Raw genomic sequence first — 17,610 nt, 5'->3', positions numbered from 1 at the left:
CATTAGTTACTTATTCTATTGTTTATGTTTCATTAGTTACTTATTCCATTGTTTATGTTTCATTAGTTGACTATTTTATTGTTTATGTTTCATTAGTTACCTATTCTATTGCTCATGTTTCATTATAGTTACCTATTCTATAGTTTGTTTCATTAGTTACATATTCTATAGTTTATGTTTCATTGGTTGCATATTCTATTGTTTATGTTTTTATTAGTTATCTATTCTATTATATAGAGCGAATGAAAATGTGGGACATCGTCTCAATATGTGGCACGTGGGACAGGGAATAAAACATGCTGTGCAGTCCCCTTGTAAAGTGGGACACCTGCTCACCATAAAGCTCACACGCTACTCGTCTAACAACTCACCGACAGTTGCAACGACCCCTCTTTTTATTGCGAAAGTCCAGACCGGAAGCGCTCCACCTGTCCCCTCCAGCTTGCCGTCGTCTCACTAACTGTCCGCCCTGCCCTGCCTGAGTTTGCAGTTGAGTGCGCCAGGGCAGCACGGCTGTATTATATAACTTTAATGTACTCACGGGGTTTAATGGCGCACCAGCAGCACAATATCGCGCTGCAGATCTCTGGATTCATTGCGGGAATTTAATCCTAAGGCACTTTTTCCACCCACAAACCGTGCGACGTGCGTTTTTTAAAAGTTTATCGACAGATCTGCGCACACGGTGGATCTTCTCTCCAGCTCCAGCTCCAGCAGCAGCTAGGTCAGCGACGTTTGTTGACTTTTAGTTATAAAATAGTTGATATTTTTTGCGGACGATGTTTTCCTGCCGCACGGAGAGAGAGGCGGCAACAAACCCAGCTGTCATTTCACCACCACGCAACAACAGCGCCGCAAGGAAGGGCTTTTATTCGACAGCTTGAGACTGCTGCGTTGGACATTCCGCGTTTATTATTTCTCACGTTTTTTTTTTTCTCCACCAACTTGGACCGACAGGAGATGACCCATCCTTCTTTCACTACAGGTACTGTCTGCTTCTAATGCAACTAGGGTTTTATTATCTGGATTATTATTATTCTCGAGAGAGAGAGAGGCTGGTTGTTTTCCTCCAAGAGGTATAGGCCGACGACGTGCGTCCTCGGTGCTGCGTGGCAGGCGCACTGACAGCACCGCAACCGCGCGCACCGCTCACTATATCACCAACAAGCGCTCTCTCGGAGGAAACCGTCTTCTTTTGTAGTGTAAAAAGGAGAAAATGTTGTGTATCTTATCCGCCTCTCTCCATGGGCTGTAGGCGTGTGAGTGTGATCAGTGCAATTTCCCATCGCAGCCAACAGGTTGCACTAATGCTGTGATGATGTGGGAATAAAGTACAATAAGCCAAGTCAGGAAACAACAAACTTTAAAAAAAAAACAAAAAAACTTTAATACAAGGAGCTTCATTAACATTCTCTTAAAATGCATTACATTAGAGAAGTGTCTCATATAGTCTGAATGCAGTATTGATTACATTAAAAGGGGTTTAACCTAGGACCAAAACAAATTTCTAATTCTCCAAATAATTGCGCATTTTTACCCACCAAACCTCACTTTTAACATCACAGAGCAGATGTGCAAAGGGATATGCGTTTATTTCAATGTAGCAGCTTTTATATTTGACATTTAATGCATATAAAAATGCCAGACTGAGCGATGCATAGGCCTGTTTTGTAATATTGTAATATTTAATCACATGCATTGACTTTGAAACAGAACAATTGTGTGTGCAAAAAGTGACAGCTTTCCTGATTGGTTCTTTTTCCTGCCCCTCCAGATATGGCAAGCTATTGTTGATCCAACAGTTAAATTAGTGAGCTGCAGAACCCTCACATGCATGTACAGCTTTCATATGCAGATGTTGCTGCCACGTGCTTTTGCTTGCAATAATTTCATTTTATTGAAATTTCTAATTTTTGTGAAGGCAGAATTGGTAAATCTTGCAAATGGAGATCAGTTATTGGTGACTTGCTGCAAAATGCCCAGAGGCCCCACAGTGGGTTAATCTCTGTCGACAGATGCATGTTGTTGCACACATGCTCGTGCTGTATGTGTGCTGGGACTGTCAGTGGCACTGCCTGTTACACAAGTTGTGCCTGGGCATGTCTTGCACTTCTTCTTCTTGAGTTGAGTGGTGGAGGGCACAGTTCAAAGAAATAAACATGGACATTATATGTCAGTTATGTTATGTAATAACCGTGGTCCTTCTTTTTTTTTTTTTTTTCTCCTGTACTGATTTTGCCTGGTTTGTGCCATCTGTGCCTCTGCCATATTGCTCCAGTGTGGGTGTGAGAGGAGGAGATGGCCTGTTTGATATGGCTGCTGCTCACTGCTTGAAAAATATAAATAAATAAATAAATAGAGTGAATAGCGTAGGCAGTAGGCGTAGTAGTAGACATGAACCTTGCACCTTTTAAACTGCACCGTAATACACTTTTAATGCACAAGTTTCAAGACACCTTTCACTGTGAAAGATCAATATTTATGTCTATATATATATATATGTTTCTTTATTCTTTGTTATTTTATATATATATATATATAATTAATTATTATTTATTAATGTATTTATTTCTATATATTTATTTATTTATATTTATTTATTTGTTTATATATACTGTATATAAAAATATATCTGTCCACTGTGTCTGCATCAACTCTGTTTTTAAAGCCTAACCTAGTCTCTTCTCTCTCTCTCTCACTCTCTGTGTGTGTTGTGCACTCCCCTCACTGTCCCGTCAGGATAAAGAAATGGATCAGGGTGGACTGAAGCGCAACGGTAATCGAGACGACAGCCTGACATTTGGGGAGACGGGAGCCGGAGTCGGCAGAGATACGGGTGACACAGCTGGTTCACTGCTCCAGTCTGCAACGCACCTGCCCCAGCCCACGGTGGCCCCGAACGGACGGGGTGCAACCAAAGACCAGGGGGATCTTGGAGGCCTCTTTGAGTCCCCTCAGCATCATGCCCTGTGCGAGGGCTCAGATATGGAGGAAGGTAAACTCATCAGAATGCAGAAACAACACCAGGATATTGGTGTATTCAACATGGAGGGCAACTTGTTGAAACAGGGTATTTCGGCCACCTCTGTCATCAGCACCTCGGTCTCCTCCATCCTGGGCAACCTCCCTCTGCCTGACCTTTTCCCCCAGCACATCAAGCAGGAGGGGGGGTTTTCTCTGGATAAAGACTTGGAAACATACAGCGGACACACAGGCGCTGGTCCGTGTGATTTGGATGTCAACAGCGGGCGCATAATCGAGGATACTGAGATTTGGCAAGACCTGGACCTCCCTAATTCTCTGCCAGAAATCAGCGATTTCGAGTTGGATTCCGAAGTGGCACACTTGGATAACATCCTACATGTCAGCGGGGGTGGTGGCGGTCCCGGCGGTGGTGGCGGCGGCCTGCTAAAGGAAACAAAGCCTCACGTGGGTAACGGAGTAAACTGTACCAATGTGAACGGCACGGATCAGCAGCACCACCCCATGCACCAGCAGCATCAGCAGCATCACCTTCTACAGCACCAGCAACATCAGCTTCACCATCAGCAGCCGCCCGCATCGCTGCTCTCCAGCGTCATGATCAAGGAGGAGAAGGATCCCGACGACTCTTTCATCCACATCCGTACCCCCGGCGTCGTCAAACAGGAGAAGCAGGACAGCGGTGGTTTCTGCCAGTCGCAGTGTCTCCAGAGCAGCATCGGCTCTCTCCACGGAGGAGGCGCCATGTCCTCGTCTATGGGCATCGGCGCGGGACCTAGCTTCCACTACAGAGCCAACCCGTCCTCCACAGTGGGCCTACAAGACCAGGAGCCTTTTGGCATGTACTCAAACCTGCCTCTGGCGGGGGAGGGCTGGGCCAGGGGGAGCCGGTTTGGAGAGTCGTCCGGGTTACAGAGGGGTGACGATGGGCTCCCCTCCGCCGCAGCCTTGGCATCTTTTTCTGTCAGCTTCGCCAAGTAAGTTTCATGGAATTACTTTATCCACCTCTGTTTACATTGTGTCTGTGGCGGATTTGGTGTGTCCTTTCATTCACGTAATGCTCGACTTTGTATTTGTCTTTTTGCAGTATGATCCTTAAATCTGCAGTAGGCCGAACGTTTTTTGGCATCATTGGGCAAAAAAAATCCATAATAATCTTTCAGCATATTGTAATTCAAGTGCTCTGAGAGATAACTAGACTCCTGAACATCTTCATGGCTCTGTTTTCAGGCTTTAGAAAATCTAGCCCGTGACTGGAGACTTTGGCCAATCACTGGTCAGAAAGGTTGCTCCGGCTGGTGGGCGGTGCTTGGTATTTCCTCAACTGATCTCAACATGGCTGCAGGGTCACAAACTTTCCAATTTTACAGCTAAACAGTACACTACAGGATGTTTCTGAAAACATTTTATGCGAGAAATAGGCATTGCAGTAACAGAATATTGATTCATATTTGATCAGCGCTGCCTAGTTTGACCGTTTCATCAGAGTTCGCGAGTGACTGACAGCTGCTCAGAGACGGCAAGGCTCCAGCTCGGCTCTGATTGGTTGTTTTCCTCCAGTTTGTGAAATCTTGCAAATGCCATTAGGAGCACCGGAGGACACAGAGGCACATTTTTTTTCAGATTACCTGTCTCATGCAGTACTGTCAGGATATAGTGACCGATATAGTGACCTACCCACTGCGGCTTTAAGGCCAAACACACTGGATTGGACTTTGAATGCCATTTTTATGAGGCAACTTGTTTGTTACTCACTGCAATCGTTAGAGTAAATTTTTAGCAGGAAATAAATTCCACAAACAGGCATTTGATTTAAAAAAATATGGGAATCATAAGCAAGACTTTACAGGTGAGAGAAAGTGGAGATTATTTTCTCCTCCAAAAATAACAACAAAAAGTCTTTTTGCACTTCGTCTCCCGCTACCACAGTAAATATCTCGTCTCTGTTGATGGAATCAATTCAAGCACAGAGTGATGCATCAGGGCACTTCAGTTCCCTGCAGGACACCTTGAGTGTGCATTTGGGAAATGAAAGCAGTCGGTGCCTGTCACAGCATTTACGCCCCGAATCTTCCAGTGTGATTCTAGCACAAAAGACCGCTTCAATAAGCCCCAAAACGGAGTACTCAGGTGTTGTTGTATGTTTGTCTTTTTTTTTTTCTTCTGAGGGATGTGCTAGCACCCCTGGGGTGGAGGGCATCTGGCGCTTATCGCCTCCAATAGGCAGACACAGCAGGACACACATTCCTCCTATTCATCCACATCACATCATATTTTAGGAATGCCATGACGAATGAAATGAAGGAATAAATTCTCTTTTTATTTACACAAATACTGTCAGAGGGGGCCGATTAGTTGCCAGGTTACAAGGAGGCAACAGGGGAAAGAAACGCTGTTGAGTCCTTACTGAATTAGTTGAGGTGGTGATAGTCACCCTGAAGAGATGGAGAGTGTCAATATTTTGATTCCATAACCTAGAGCAGTTCCTTTTTTGTGGTTGCTCGCTGAAAATCAATGTTGTTCGGTCGCCATTGTACATTTTTTTCTCATCCACAGTGTTGTCCTCGCTCCGCCTTCTGGTGTTTTTCCAAAACTGTGTTGTAACTCGGTGCTTGTTGTAAAGATATCCCAGAGTTATGTAACAGTCTCATTCCTACAGGATGTGATTCATTGAGAAAACATGACATGTGCATTTTGTGAGGATTGCAGACGGCATGTTTTAATGAGAGGAGGAGATGAGTTCTGTGGGAAAGTCATGCAGCACAGTGGAGGATGACTGGTGGACATGCCTCACCTCAGCTCGGATCTAATAACTGAATCGGTAGAACATTGAAAGAGATTTATTTGCTGTTTTATGAGCTTCTTTGTGACCGCGGTCTGAATGGGCAGATCACAAGATGTGTTTTGATTAACGTGGGCCGGGGGTAATAATGTGAGTCAGTACTGTCTCTCTGAAAGAGCCATTGAGGTGTTTCGCTCCGGCTGCTTTGTAAACAAGTCAAAGATTAACATGGGTGTCAGCTTCTGTTATCTCCCTGCTGTCACACTGATACCGCTCCTGTTTTGTTGTGTTGTTACCCAGTTTAAACTGTGGAAAAGTCTCTTTGTCGTAGTTCACAAGTGCAAACTGCTTGTTTTTATATCTTATAATCGACTATAGTATAGTAAAGACTTGATTGCTACAGCAAACACTGAGGTGAAAGCTTTGTAGAAATATGGCACCCTAATAAGTAGGGCTGGGCGATATGGACAAAATCTTCTATCCTGATATAGGTCAATTCATATCTCGATAATGATATATATCATGATATAGCATGTTTTGTGGTAATTCAATAAATAAATAGTGTGTATAATAACCACATGGTAAAGCCTATTTTTTGTATACTCTGTGAAAAATTTGAAGTGTTTTCTCATTATAAGAACTTGAGTGCCAAATAAAGTGAAATTATAGAGGAAAAAATAAACAAATATAGGCCTAGCCTATATTGCGGTAGAAACAATATAGAAAAATATACATGATAGACATTTGATATAATTCTGATATATATTGTCATATTGCCCAGCCCTACTATTAAGCTGCTATTTTACACACCTCATGAAGTTGTCTTTTGTTTTTGTTGTTTCCTGGTCAGGCAACTGAGGCAACAAGTGTTTTTTTTTTATCACTTGTTGATTCATTCAAAGAACAAAGTGTTGTTTTTATAAAACTCAATTTTGGTAATTCCAAGAATCTGTGCCACAGTGCTCTTCTGTTTTATCGGAGCTACTTCCTGGTATGTTGATGCTCGTTGCACCAGCATGGTGTGTGGTGTTTCCATGCAGTGTTCCTGTGATGCATGCAGGGCACCGAACCATCTGCAAGGTCTAAACTGTGCAGTGCATAAACTTGGGCTGGGCAATAAATCGATATTATATCGATGTCGTGATATGAGACTAGATATTGTTTCAGATTTTGGATATTGTAATATGGTATAAGTGTTGGCTTTTCCTGGTTTTAAAGGCTGCATTACAGTAAAAAGTATTCTCATTTCTCAAATTCTCATGTTCTCTGAAATTATCCTGCTGCACAAATTAGCAAAAATGATCAACATTTCCATATATACCACAAAATTGGACTACTTGGAGATGACACAATTATCAGACGAAATATTACCATGCAGTTCAGTTTGATTAACACAAGTTGATTCAGTTAGGTACTAATTTTGCATAAGGTAGACGATTGGTTTCAAAATACTTTAAAATCTGAATATCAAGATACTAAAGTCGCAACTTATGATGATTTTAATTTAATTTTTGCATGCAATTTTCTTCCATTGCATAATTGATTGCAAGACTAGTTGTTTCAACTCTGCATGAAGCTAAATGTGTGTTTCAGATGCAGACTGAGGTTTACTGTAGTCAGTGTAGACTGTTGGGTCAAGGTGCCTCTACAGTAAGTACATTGGGCATTATTGTTGTGCCTATAAATCACCTAATGCACAGGAGCTGTACACAATACAATGCAATCCAACATAACATAACAAACATCAGAAAACACTGCTGTATTCTATATACAGTGTACATTGTGTATATATATATAGTATATTGCAGTGCTGGTGCATTATTCGATGTATGTTTATGATGCTGTGTGTCTCAAAGTAGGAATGAAAACAGAGAAATGTCTGGCTCCCTGGTTACCACATGAGTTAGCATAGCAACCGACTCCATGTACTGCGCTGTATATCATGAAGCCCACCTCCCTGCTCTATGGGAATTTTCTGCACAGTTGGCTCATTCACATTGCCTGGCTCGAGCCTGTCCTTATGTAACCGATAATCAAATGGACAAATGCTGTTGCTTCATGGCCAGGGGTGAAATGAGGCCCTTCAAACATTGTTTAAGCTTCACGTAAGTGGCAGGATAATAATCCGCCCATTAAGTGGATATTATTTTTTTCTTTTTTTACTTGCGCATCATTTGTTTTTTTTATGTGCTGCATCACATCTTTTTCTACGTAGCTTCCTGTACACCACGCATATTGATCATTTCATCTTAAAACGGGTGAGTCATACTAACGCACACTAAGGGTTAAAAAGTTGATCCAAACTCTTCTCTGTTGCTGTGCTGCATGCGTCAGTGTGTGCCAGAGCAACGCAGACTGTGTGTGTGTGTGTGTGTACACGTACACACTACAAACGGATGAAAATTGTGCTGTCATTTGAAGTTCTAAGCGTTCAAATTAGTGTTGAATGCCAAATGAATCATTTTTGGGAATGACTCATAAAATAGTGTTGGGGTTTGCGGATGGTAAAGTTGTTGCTGGTTCAAATAAACTTTTTTGCATTATTTCAACTTGGGAATTATTTAAATTGTTTGCAGTTATGTATTTAGGCCTGTCTGATGTTTGATGTCCCTTCTGGTGCAATGGACAACTTTTCATTCAAAGCCTAATCTGACATTGATGGAAACATGTTGGCACACAAGCTACTTTACTGTTTGCATTAACACAGCATATCAAAGAGGCCACAACAGCTTCTGCAACAATGCTCTGCATGCAATGTATAAAAAATGTGTCCTGAATTTGGTTTTGCTAAACAAACAACATGTTTTAAAGATATTTATGTGGCGTTTCATTCCAAAGTGAAATGTTTACCATTTCCAAAAACAACCTCATGGCTTTCCCAGGGTTCGTAGGCGCTGTGCAGCCGTCTGGGTTGAGGGTGTAAAGTTTTTGATGTAATAAAATGCAATTTCTCATAATTTTAGACCATTACTGTTGTACTAGTGTAGTCTTAATTTGTGCAAAATAAATAAACATCATAATCATTACTATAACGCCCCAAAAACTTAAAGAGAAAACTTGCTATACATGAAGTTGAAGTCTTCATCTGAACATTAAATTCTTCTGTAAAATCATATTCTGTATATCAAAAGAGCAGATTCCGAAAACTTTTGAATAATGTTTCATTTATTATTATTCTTCACAAATAAAAAAAAAAAGTTATGTCAAAAAGTTCACTAATTATTTTTGCAAAACGGAGCTTGCAAATGATAATAATAGCCTAGACCGTGGGTTCCCAAACTCCTGCCCATTTTCCACTTCCCTCTGCTCGAGCACGCCTGAACCAGCTGATGCTCAGCCCTGATCCAACAGTTAGAGCTGCTGAATTGCATCAGGTGTGTCCAAAACATAACGTTGAAGAGTATGTTATTAACTACTATTGTCGTGTGATTGATTTATTTTCCACTGCTCTGGGCCAATAAACTGATGACGATCGCGGAACCTCTTGCTTTTCATTTCGGCACCCATGTTAACAGGTTAATGACTGGTAGATGATTCGCTGTCATCGCCGATATGATGTACTGCTGTTGCACGATGTGAGAACATTGAATCAATTAGGGCTTAGGCATAAAACAATGACTAATTGGCTAAAGTAATCTTAGTTGACTAAGACCAAAATGTCCAATTAGTCGACTAATCGATAAATGACAGCACCCTCGTTCTCACCCCCTTTCCCGCCCGCCGTTCGTCGGCTCGTCCAGATGCTCTCCACATTTTTACATTCAAACGGATTAGGCGGGGCGCAAAAATGTTAAGGCGGTGCTCTAAGCTGCATAATGGCATTGACTTTGATATTTAGCTGCAACCAACAGCTCACACAGGCCGATCACAGTCTAAAAGACACATCTGGCATTCCTGGGTAGAAACCTCAGAACAGAGTTAACGGGTCTTTTCACAGTTTTGGGGACAGATCCAAGCGGCCAATAGAAGGGAGCCGTCATGCTGAAGAAACGTAAACACGAGTTGTAGTGAGTGATTTCAGTAGTAGCTGGGCGTGTATCATACTGTAAATGAGAATAAGCGAGTTGATGGTAATGAATGGTGATTAAGGATGATGCATTGGGTGGTGATTACTATTATAATTTCCCCTTAGTCACACTCATTGCTTGGTTTGAGTGTTTGAGATTGTCTGCTTGGCTTAATTCATTACGGTTGCATTTATTTTTCTATTGTTGGTTGTTGAAACTGTAGGTGACAGATATTATCTTTGTTGAACTTGTTACCCGGGTTGCGGCTGCATTGTAGTGCAGCTGTGGCAACTAATATACTGAAGTGATAACATCATAAATAAAAAAATTGGGCAACTGAATTGAATGGAAATCATGATCTGTCACTTGTACGTCAGCAATTGTGGACACATCATTTCTAGAAACCGCGAGAGAACATGCGAGGTCTGGATGATAATGCAACATTATCGTTAATTGCATCGTGACCATCATATCCGTTCACACAACTCCAAATTGTTGTTTTCAAAATGAATGACTCCAAACAAAATTGCAATTAAAAAAACGATGAAATTAAGTTTTCTTTTACATTTGTGAAGACTTTTGTCTGATTTAATTAATAACAGTTGAACACCGTTTATTGCACTGAACATCAGTTTGATTATTTACATGTGATTTTTCATGTTTGTACTGTACTGTGATTAGGGCTGCACAATTAATCCAAATTTTATCGAAATCACAATATGGCTTACTGCAATTTTCAGATTGCAGTATTTTTTAAAATCATAATATTTATATACCATTTTAAATACACACCATAATCATTTTAATGTCTTTCAATAAAAATAAGAATAGTGATGTAAAAATAACAGTCAAAATAATCGCAATTAGATATTTTTTTCAATAATGTGCCACCCTAATTGTGATACAAAGTCATTCCTTTTCATGTCCATTGTTTTACATAAAGTTTAACACACATGGAGATAAACAACACTGCCTATACCATTCTTTTAACATGCCACGCATACTGTATTATGTAGGCTGCGTACAGGGAATTTCAAGTCCTACTGTACGTGTACTCAATAGTCATTTCACAACAACGAACTAAAGCCAAACTAGGTCAGACTCATGTCTGTTGACTCAGTTTCCTGGATTTGTAATCTCTAAGATTATGCCAACCTCAATCCACATTGTTTGTTTGAGTTCCTGTTGCTTAATAGGCTTACTGATAACCTTTGCTGTATGCAAGGCTACATTTCACTGCTCTTCGCCTTTCACTCAGTGTTACTGTTTAATTACCACTTTCTAGTTTTTCCCCCCGTCCTTCATCAGTTGCAAACATTTAGTTAACATTTTGTCCTCAGGATTAGCGAAACAGGCTTTACGTGTTCATGTGGGACATCCAAATGTACTGTGATGGCTTGCATTATTCTGTCTGGAGTGGCACCATATGATGCCGTTACTGTATATTCTGGTGTGAAGAAGTCGTACCATGAAGCCTGCTGAGTTTCTACAAACTGTTTTGGACTCTTTTGTTGGCCCCCAAAGGCTTGTTTAAAGTCAGATTTTCAAAGACTGTGTCTCAAACTTGGTTGTGATTGTGGAAACTGAAAGATTAAACTGATATCTTCTTTAAAGGGTCTTTATACATGTGGTCTGAACTCGTCGCAAACATGGCGGCTCTGATCGTCAGCCAACAAGACGCTCTTTCATTTCGCTCTATCTCGTCACTCTTCTTCCTTCCGTCTGTCTCGCTCGCTCTCCCCTCTTTGGAGCTCTACTGTACTGGGTCTTTGATGTAGGCTTCGGTTGGGGTCACTGTAGTGCAGCGAGCCGAAGGAGGACTAGTCGTCTTAGCAGCCAAGCTGTTTCTTTTTTAAGGCTGTTTTGGTGGCTGCCGGCATGTTTACGCTGGTGTTAGGTGTCGTGAAGGCCTATCTAACAGGCCACATGATGGATTTAACCTCTTTTTGCAGGACAAAGATGGTCTCTTTGTTCACTGCAAAATATGGAACGAAATACACAAATACAATAGCTCTACTATAAGTACTATTTTTGCAAAGCTTCTCAGAAAGGTTGAATCATATCAGTTAAATTCTGAAACTGAGATTTTCTAGTGTTATTAAGAAATTGTGTGTGGACCATTTCTTAATTTCTTAATAATTTCATGATGTGTTTTAAATAGGGATGTCAAGATACCAGAAATTTAGTAGTTGATACGAATACCAGTGAAATTCGAAGATTCTTGATACAAACAGTGAAAAGCAAAAGTAAAACAATACATTCCATGTACTTCAACATCCACTCCTTTATTACTGTTTAAGTTAAACAAGTCATAATTACCTCTCTAATATCTATTTTATATTGATGTGAAAACATCTCCTTCAAACAACTGGATTCATCCCAAGTATGTCGCCAAAAACTACATTTTACAAGATTAAATTGAACAAATCATGATAACGTTAGAATTTACCTTCGCCCAATACTCATTTTTACGGAATAGAGCCTGAACACATCATAGTGTATGGCACCTCCCATGTTGAAATCGGCAGGACGAGAGCTAGTTAATATTAGCTGTTAGCAGCCGGTACCAAAATAGGGTGCGTCCCCAGGATGCGCCAATAGGGAGTTTACTGCGTCACAAACAAATCTTCTATCGTCCCCAGGGCGAAGGGCTGCCGTTAGTCTCAAGTAGGGATGCACCGAGACCGATGCTGGATCGGATATCGGGTCGATACTGACTCATACAGCTGGATCGGGTATCGGTGACAATGGAGCCGATCTATTAAACTCAACTATATGCATTATAGAGTGGACATTTAATTGCTGTTTAAGTTTTGAGCAATTTGTTGCTGCATTAAAAGGTTTCCACTTGAATTGTAATTTCTGTAATCCCCGTAATTTTGTATCCGCCGATACCCAAAGCCCAGGTATTGCTATCGGGACTGAAAAAGTTGGGATCAGTGCATCTCTAGTCTCGAGCCCTAATGGTACCGGTAACTGCGGTACTGTAGAAAAACAAGTACTGTCCCGTTTTCAGAAATTTGGCATTGAATTGGCATCAAATTGGTACCGAAGGAGTGGTTCTCGTGACATCTGAAGTTTCAAATTCCGCTTCCAAAGTCATCTAACCAACAGACTCACACCAGGTTTAATATATATTATTTGGTCAATAGGCCTACTGTGTACAGGACATTACTCATAGTCTATTAGTTGAACTGTCATATATGTTTGACGAAAAAATTCATCCTTGGCTTTGGAGAGAGTAGTTATTTTTTCCCTTAACTCAAGGTCCACGTCCTAGCTTTGTTCTCTGGAGCTTTCGACCACATCCCAAGTCCCTAAACAGATGGAATTTGCTCCGTTGTCATGGAGACAGCTCATCAAGTATGGAACTTTGGTCACATGATAACAGGTGGTAGTATACGTTATCGTATATGCTGATTTTTAAAAAGCCACATTAAAAAAATGCTGTAACTTAATTTGAACTCCTTGATTTTGAACAACATTGTCCCTCTTTCAGACTAAGAGGAGAGAAAAGCTTCCTCTTCTACCAGCATTATTTTTTGGCAACGGCACATCGCTTAGTGTTCTTTGAAAATTCAGTATAATTTGCCTCTGTAATGCAGCCAGAGTTGCCACTTAGGGACATTTGTGCTTAGATTGACTTGAATTCTGCATTGTTTCCATACACACACATCTGCTGTCTGTCATGAGCACACCCACACACTGACACTGTGCACTATGAACAGACAAACATATGCACTCATAAATGCCTCATTGCACATCATGTGATGGCTGTGGATAGTTGGCAAAGCTAGCTGGGAGGCATTTCTTGGTGTAGATTACCAATACTCAGAATAGAGTACGAGATCCTTTGGTGGATAATAATTCTTTCTAAACCCATCCTTGTGTAATAAACATGTGATGGCTATCGACACTATGCTTTAAAGTTACTGTCAGTGCATATCTTTCCCTCTGTCATAAATTTGAAGGCCTGCGTACCGGTGTGACCTAGCTTAGCTTGCAATAATTGGACCAGAAATTGACAGCATGAATGGTGTCTGTTTATGGAAAGTTCTTTTAACATTAATCAGTAACGGTGATAGCAATTGTAGATATCAACAATTGCTTTTTGAGTAGTTTAGAATTCCAAGCCAATAAATCCATAATGTAATTTTGAGTGGTAGCCATTCTAATTAATGATACCTGCAACTCAAATCTCACTAGTCAAAATGTTAATAATCGGTATCAACAATATTCATTTGTTCATAGATATCTATAACTTAATAACAAATAGTCAACTTTTACCATTGACTTCTATTCAAACTCAATTACAGATATCTATAATCCAATTTTGAGTTGTTATAATTCCAAGTTGACATATCCATGATGTCACTTTGACTAGTTGCAATTCGAATTAATGATATCCACAACTCAATTATCACTAGTCAAAATGTTATCAACAATTCAATTCTTACTATTGTTTATTGTAAATATCTTCAATTCTTAGTTTTTACAGATATCATAAATTGAATTGAAGATATATAAATTCAATTCCGACTAGTCAAAATCAAATGAATGATACGCCGGCTTGGAATTGTAACTAGTAAGACTGTAATAACGGACGTAGAGAATTTCATTTCAATATCTGAAATACAATTGTAACTAGTGTAAATTATATCCGTGCTAGTAACGATCATATTTGAGATACCTATAATGACATTTTGACATGTCGAAAAGTCATTACCACTAGGGAAAACGAAATAGCTACGAGTCAGCCCTACTGATTAAATGTTAAAAGGGCTTGCCGTAGTCTTTTTGTGACAGCAGCAGTCCTATTTCTTTCCCGCCAATGCTTCTTCAGCTACGTTCACATGAAATTTGGTGAGCAATCTGTGCTCGGATATGTCAGGAGAGAGCATAAATATAGCCCCGACCAAACTGGCTCACTGTACTTCATAAACAGAGGATTGTGCTTGTTATGTTTGGCAACGACTCAGGAAACAGGAAGTGCTGTGTCTAGCGGCTAGAATGCCTCAGACTGCTGCCCCTTTCGCCCTCTTTGAAAAAAAAAAGAATAAATAATAATAATACTTCATATCAGACATTGTTGTATTTATTATTATGTAGGTGCTTTTTTCAAAAAATTGTGTCTGATTTGAGAAATCACAAAAGTCCCGTATGACTGTTTAATTTCTAACTAAACACTTTATTAGCATTTATTAGTATACAGCTCACCACGCGGCAGCTATGTTTGTCTTTTGCTTTTCAGTGTGTCGTAAGTGTTACCTTTCTTGAACAGATTTTATGTTTTAATACTGAGGATGTGTGAAAATTGCTTTTTTTTGTTTTTAGGAAATTTTGTTGCTTGGCAGAAATGCATCAAAAATCGTTGGCATTTAGAAAAATTCGCAGAGAAAGTGAAAAGTAACAACTCCCCAGAATCAGCAGCAACATCAAACAAGTCGCAACCCAAAACAAAAAAGGTGCTGGAAATTTGCATAAACTCGAAACCGTGCAACACATCTCAGGGTTTTCCCCAGGAAACTGGTTAGAGGAGGTGGTTAGCTAAGCCCCCACCACCAACTCCAAAAAAAGAAAGAAAACAAAGATGTATTCTCCACCCTTGTCTCCTGCATGCACAAAATGTCCCTTGCATTTGTACATAATGTACGTACATACATCAAAGCTTCAATGCTGGTGATGGTGATGATGGTGTGACCCATTTATTCACATTTTTCCTTCAATTTGTAACCAATCTTTACATCATTGAGCTTAGTCAGTGGAGACAGTCTACAGAATTGCAATATTATGGGATCTAATATAGGGTTGGGAGATCATATCTATTTTCGTCCAATCGTGGTTTCTCCAGTCTGCCGATAGGTGATTCGGTCGCCAGGGGGCGGCGGCGTGGCTCAGCGTCTGACCGAGCTTTGAAATAACAGAACCTCAGACATGCTGCTCCACCAGAAACATCTCAAAATGCACAGTAGGGAGCAAATTCTAGAGATTATTTTTAGGGCTTGTCAAAGTTAACATGATAATAACACGATAGCACAAATTTGTTTTAACGGCACTAATTTCTTTAACGCATTAGCGCAATGTGCAAATTTTTAGAAACTACAAAAACCTAAGGAATCCATTGGTACCAACCATGTCATCCTAGGTTGTTGCAAAGGAGGATAAATAACGCTCCAAAACTAGACTGAACTTTGGCGAAGAAAAACTGGCATAGTCATTTTCGAAGGGGTCCCTTGACCTCTGACCTCAAGATATGTGAATGAAAATGGGTTCTATGGGTTACCACAAGTCTCCCCCTTTACAGACATGCCCACTTTACGATAACCACATACAATTTTGGGGCAAGTCATAGTCAAGTCAGCACACTGACACACTGACAGCTGTTGTTGTTGGGCTGCAGTTTACCATGTTATGATTTGAGCATATTTTCTATGCTGAATGCAGTACCTGTGAGGGTTTCTGGACAATATTTGTAATTGTTTTGTGTTGTTAATTGATTTCCAATAATAAATATATACATACATTTGCACATTTTCCCACTCCCATGTTGATAAAAGCATTAAATACTTGACAAATCTCCCTTTAAGCTACTTTTTGAATAGATAAAAACTGTGTGATTAATTTGCGATTCATCTTGATTCAAATTTGTAATCGATTGACAGCCCTAATTATTTTATATAAGATCTTAGTTCTGATATTAAGTTAGCGAAAATCGCCTTAATATCGGCGTAGCAACAAAACAATCGTCGATCATCCCTTCAATCGTGGATATACGATCCAATACAAGCCTAATCTAATCTCTCTTTTATTAGATTCAGATGCGGAATCGGGCAGATCCTGATGCATCTCTCAGGTTCAACTCAGTTACTGCTTCACAGCATTAACAATTACCTCGCTCATTAAACACATGGATATGTGATATAGCACCTATTTTTCCCCTGATGGTTAGTGTTATGTCTTATGGAAGTGTAAGTGAATTTTCTTCTTGAGTCAGCCTCAAGCTGTAATACGCTGCAGGAATCTCTGCATCTGACAATGGTTTATTCAGTGTTTAGTGTCCAATCAATCAGGGTTATAAACCATGAATGAATAAATCAGTACTATTTCATCTAAGTGATTTTGCAACCCATATGATGTAATTAAAACTCAGTCTTAAAACACTTTCCAACTCTCCAATACTTTTCTATTTTTGTGATACAAGTTGAATGGAAACAAAATCCCTTGTTTCTTTACAATAAAAATCCAGTTTGAATCGAGATATTTATATTGATTATCATCCCACACTCTTCCCACTGTTTGTCTAGTCTTTTTCCTCCGCAACCTTTCTGCGTTCGTCTCTTTGCGTGATGAATGCGTTTCGTTATTTGTGTTGTTTGAGTGGATTTAGAAACAAGCACGAAATAAACAGTGATGAATTTTGTCTTTATGGCGAGACAAATGGAAAGCAGGAACACAAACAATTATAACAGGGGCTTTCTTTGCGCCGCGTTTCACTGCAAATACTCTAAAGTCTGGTGTGTCACGACTTGTTTTCTGATCAATGAATCAAGTCGGTGGAATTTCCTGCCTGCGCCGCTCTGCAGTGATACTGCCTGTTACTGTAAAAAAGCCTCAGAGCAGTTGGGCACTGAGCCACCCTGGCTTTTTTTCTGTACTCTTTACTGTCTGTCTGGTTTTTTCTGTGTGCTTGCTAAACTGTGAGAAATGTTGTTGCTCTGTTTGCGTCCTGCAGCCTGTCTGCACGAATGTGGGTCGTGCGTCGGCGCTTCTTCTTCTCCTCTCGTCTAACGCAGATGCGATCATCTTTAATCCCTCCTTCTCGAGTCAGCAAGGAGGAGA

The 17,610-nt window shown here is 40.2% G+C and overlaps 1 protein-coding gene across 2 annotated transcripts in view; it reads left to right on the top strand.

The window, feature by feature from the left end:
- The first annotated feature begins 260 nt into the window (after positions 1–260).
- Positions 261–17,610, top strand: part of LOC119475588 (glucocorticoid receptor-like) — an 85,652-nt gene continuing 68,302 nt past the window's right edge. Inside the window, exons 1-2 of one of the 2 annotated variants that reach the window (XM_037748429.1) lie at positions 261–985; positions 2,740–3,959. In XM_037748429.1, coding sequence (XP_037604357.1) covers positions 2,749–3,959 — 1,211 coding nt within the window. In that variant the 5' untranslated portion in view covers positions 261–985; positions 2,740–2,748. The remainder of the gene's footprint in view (positions 986–2,739; positions 3,960–17,610) is intronic. The other variant, XM_037748428.1, reaches the window with a different exon arrangement.

The sequence above is a fragment of the Sebastes umbrosus genome, chromosome 17, assembly GCF_015220745.1.
Source record: "Sebastes umbrosus isolate fSebUmb1 chromosome 17, fSebUmb1.pri, whole genome shotgun sequence".
Taxonomy (NCBI): domain Eukaryota; kingdom Metazoa; phylum Chordata; class Actinopteri; order Perciformes; family Sebastidae; genus Sebastes; species Sebastes umbrosus.
The sequence above is the reverse complement of the archived record's forward strand: the minus strand, read 5'-3'. Positions and strand labels throughout refer to the sequence as shown.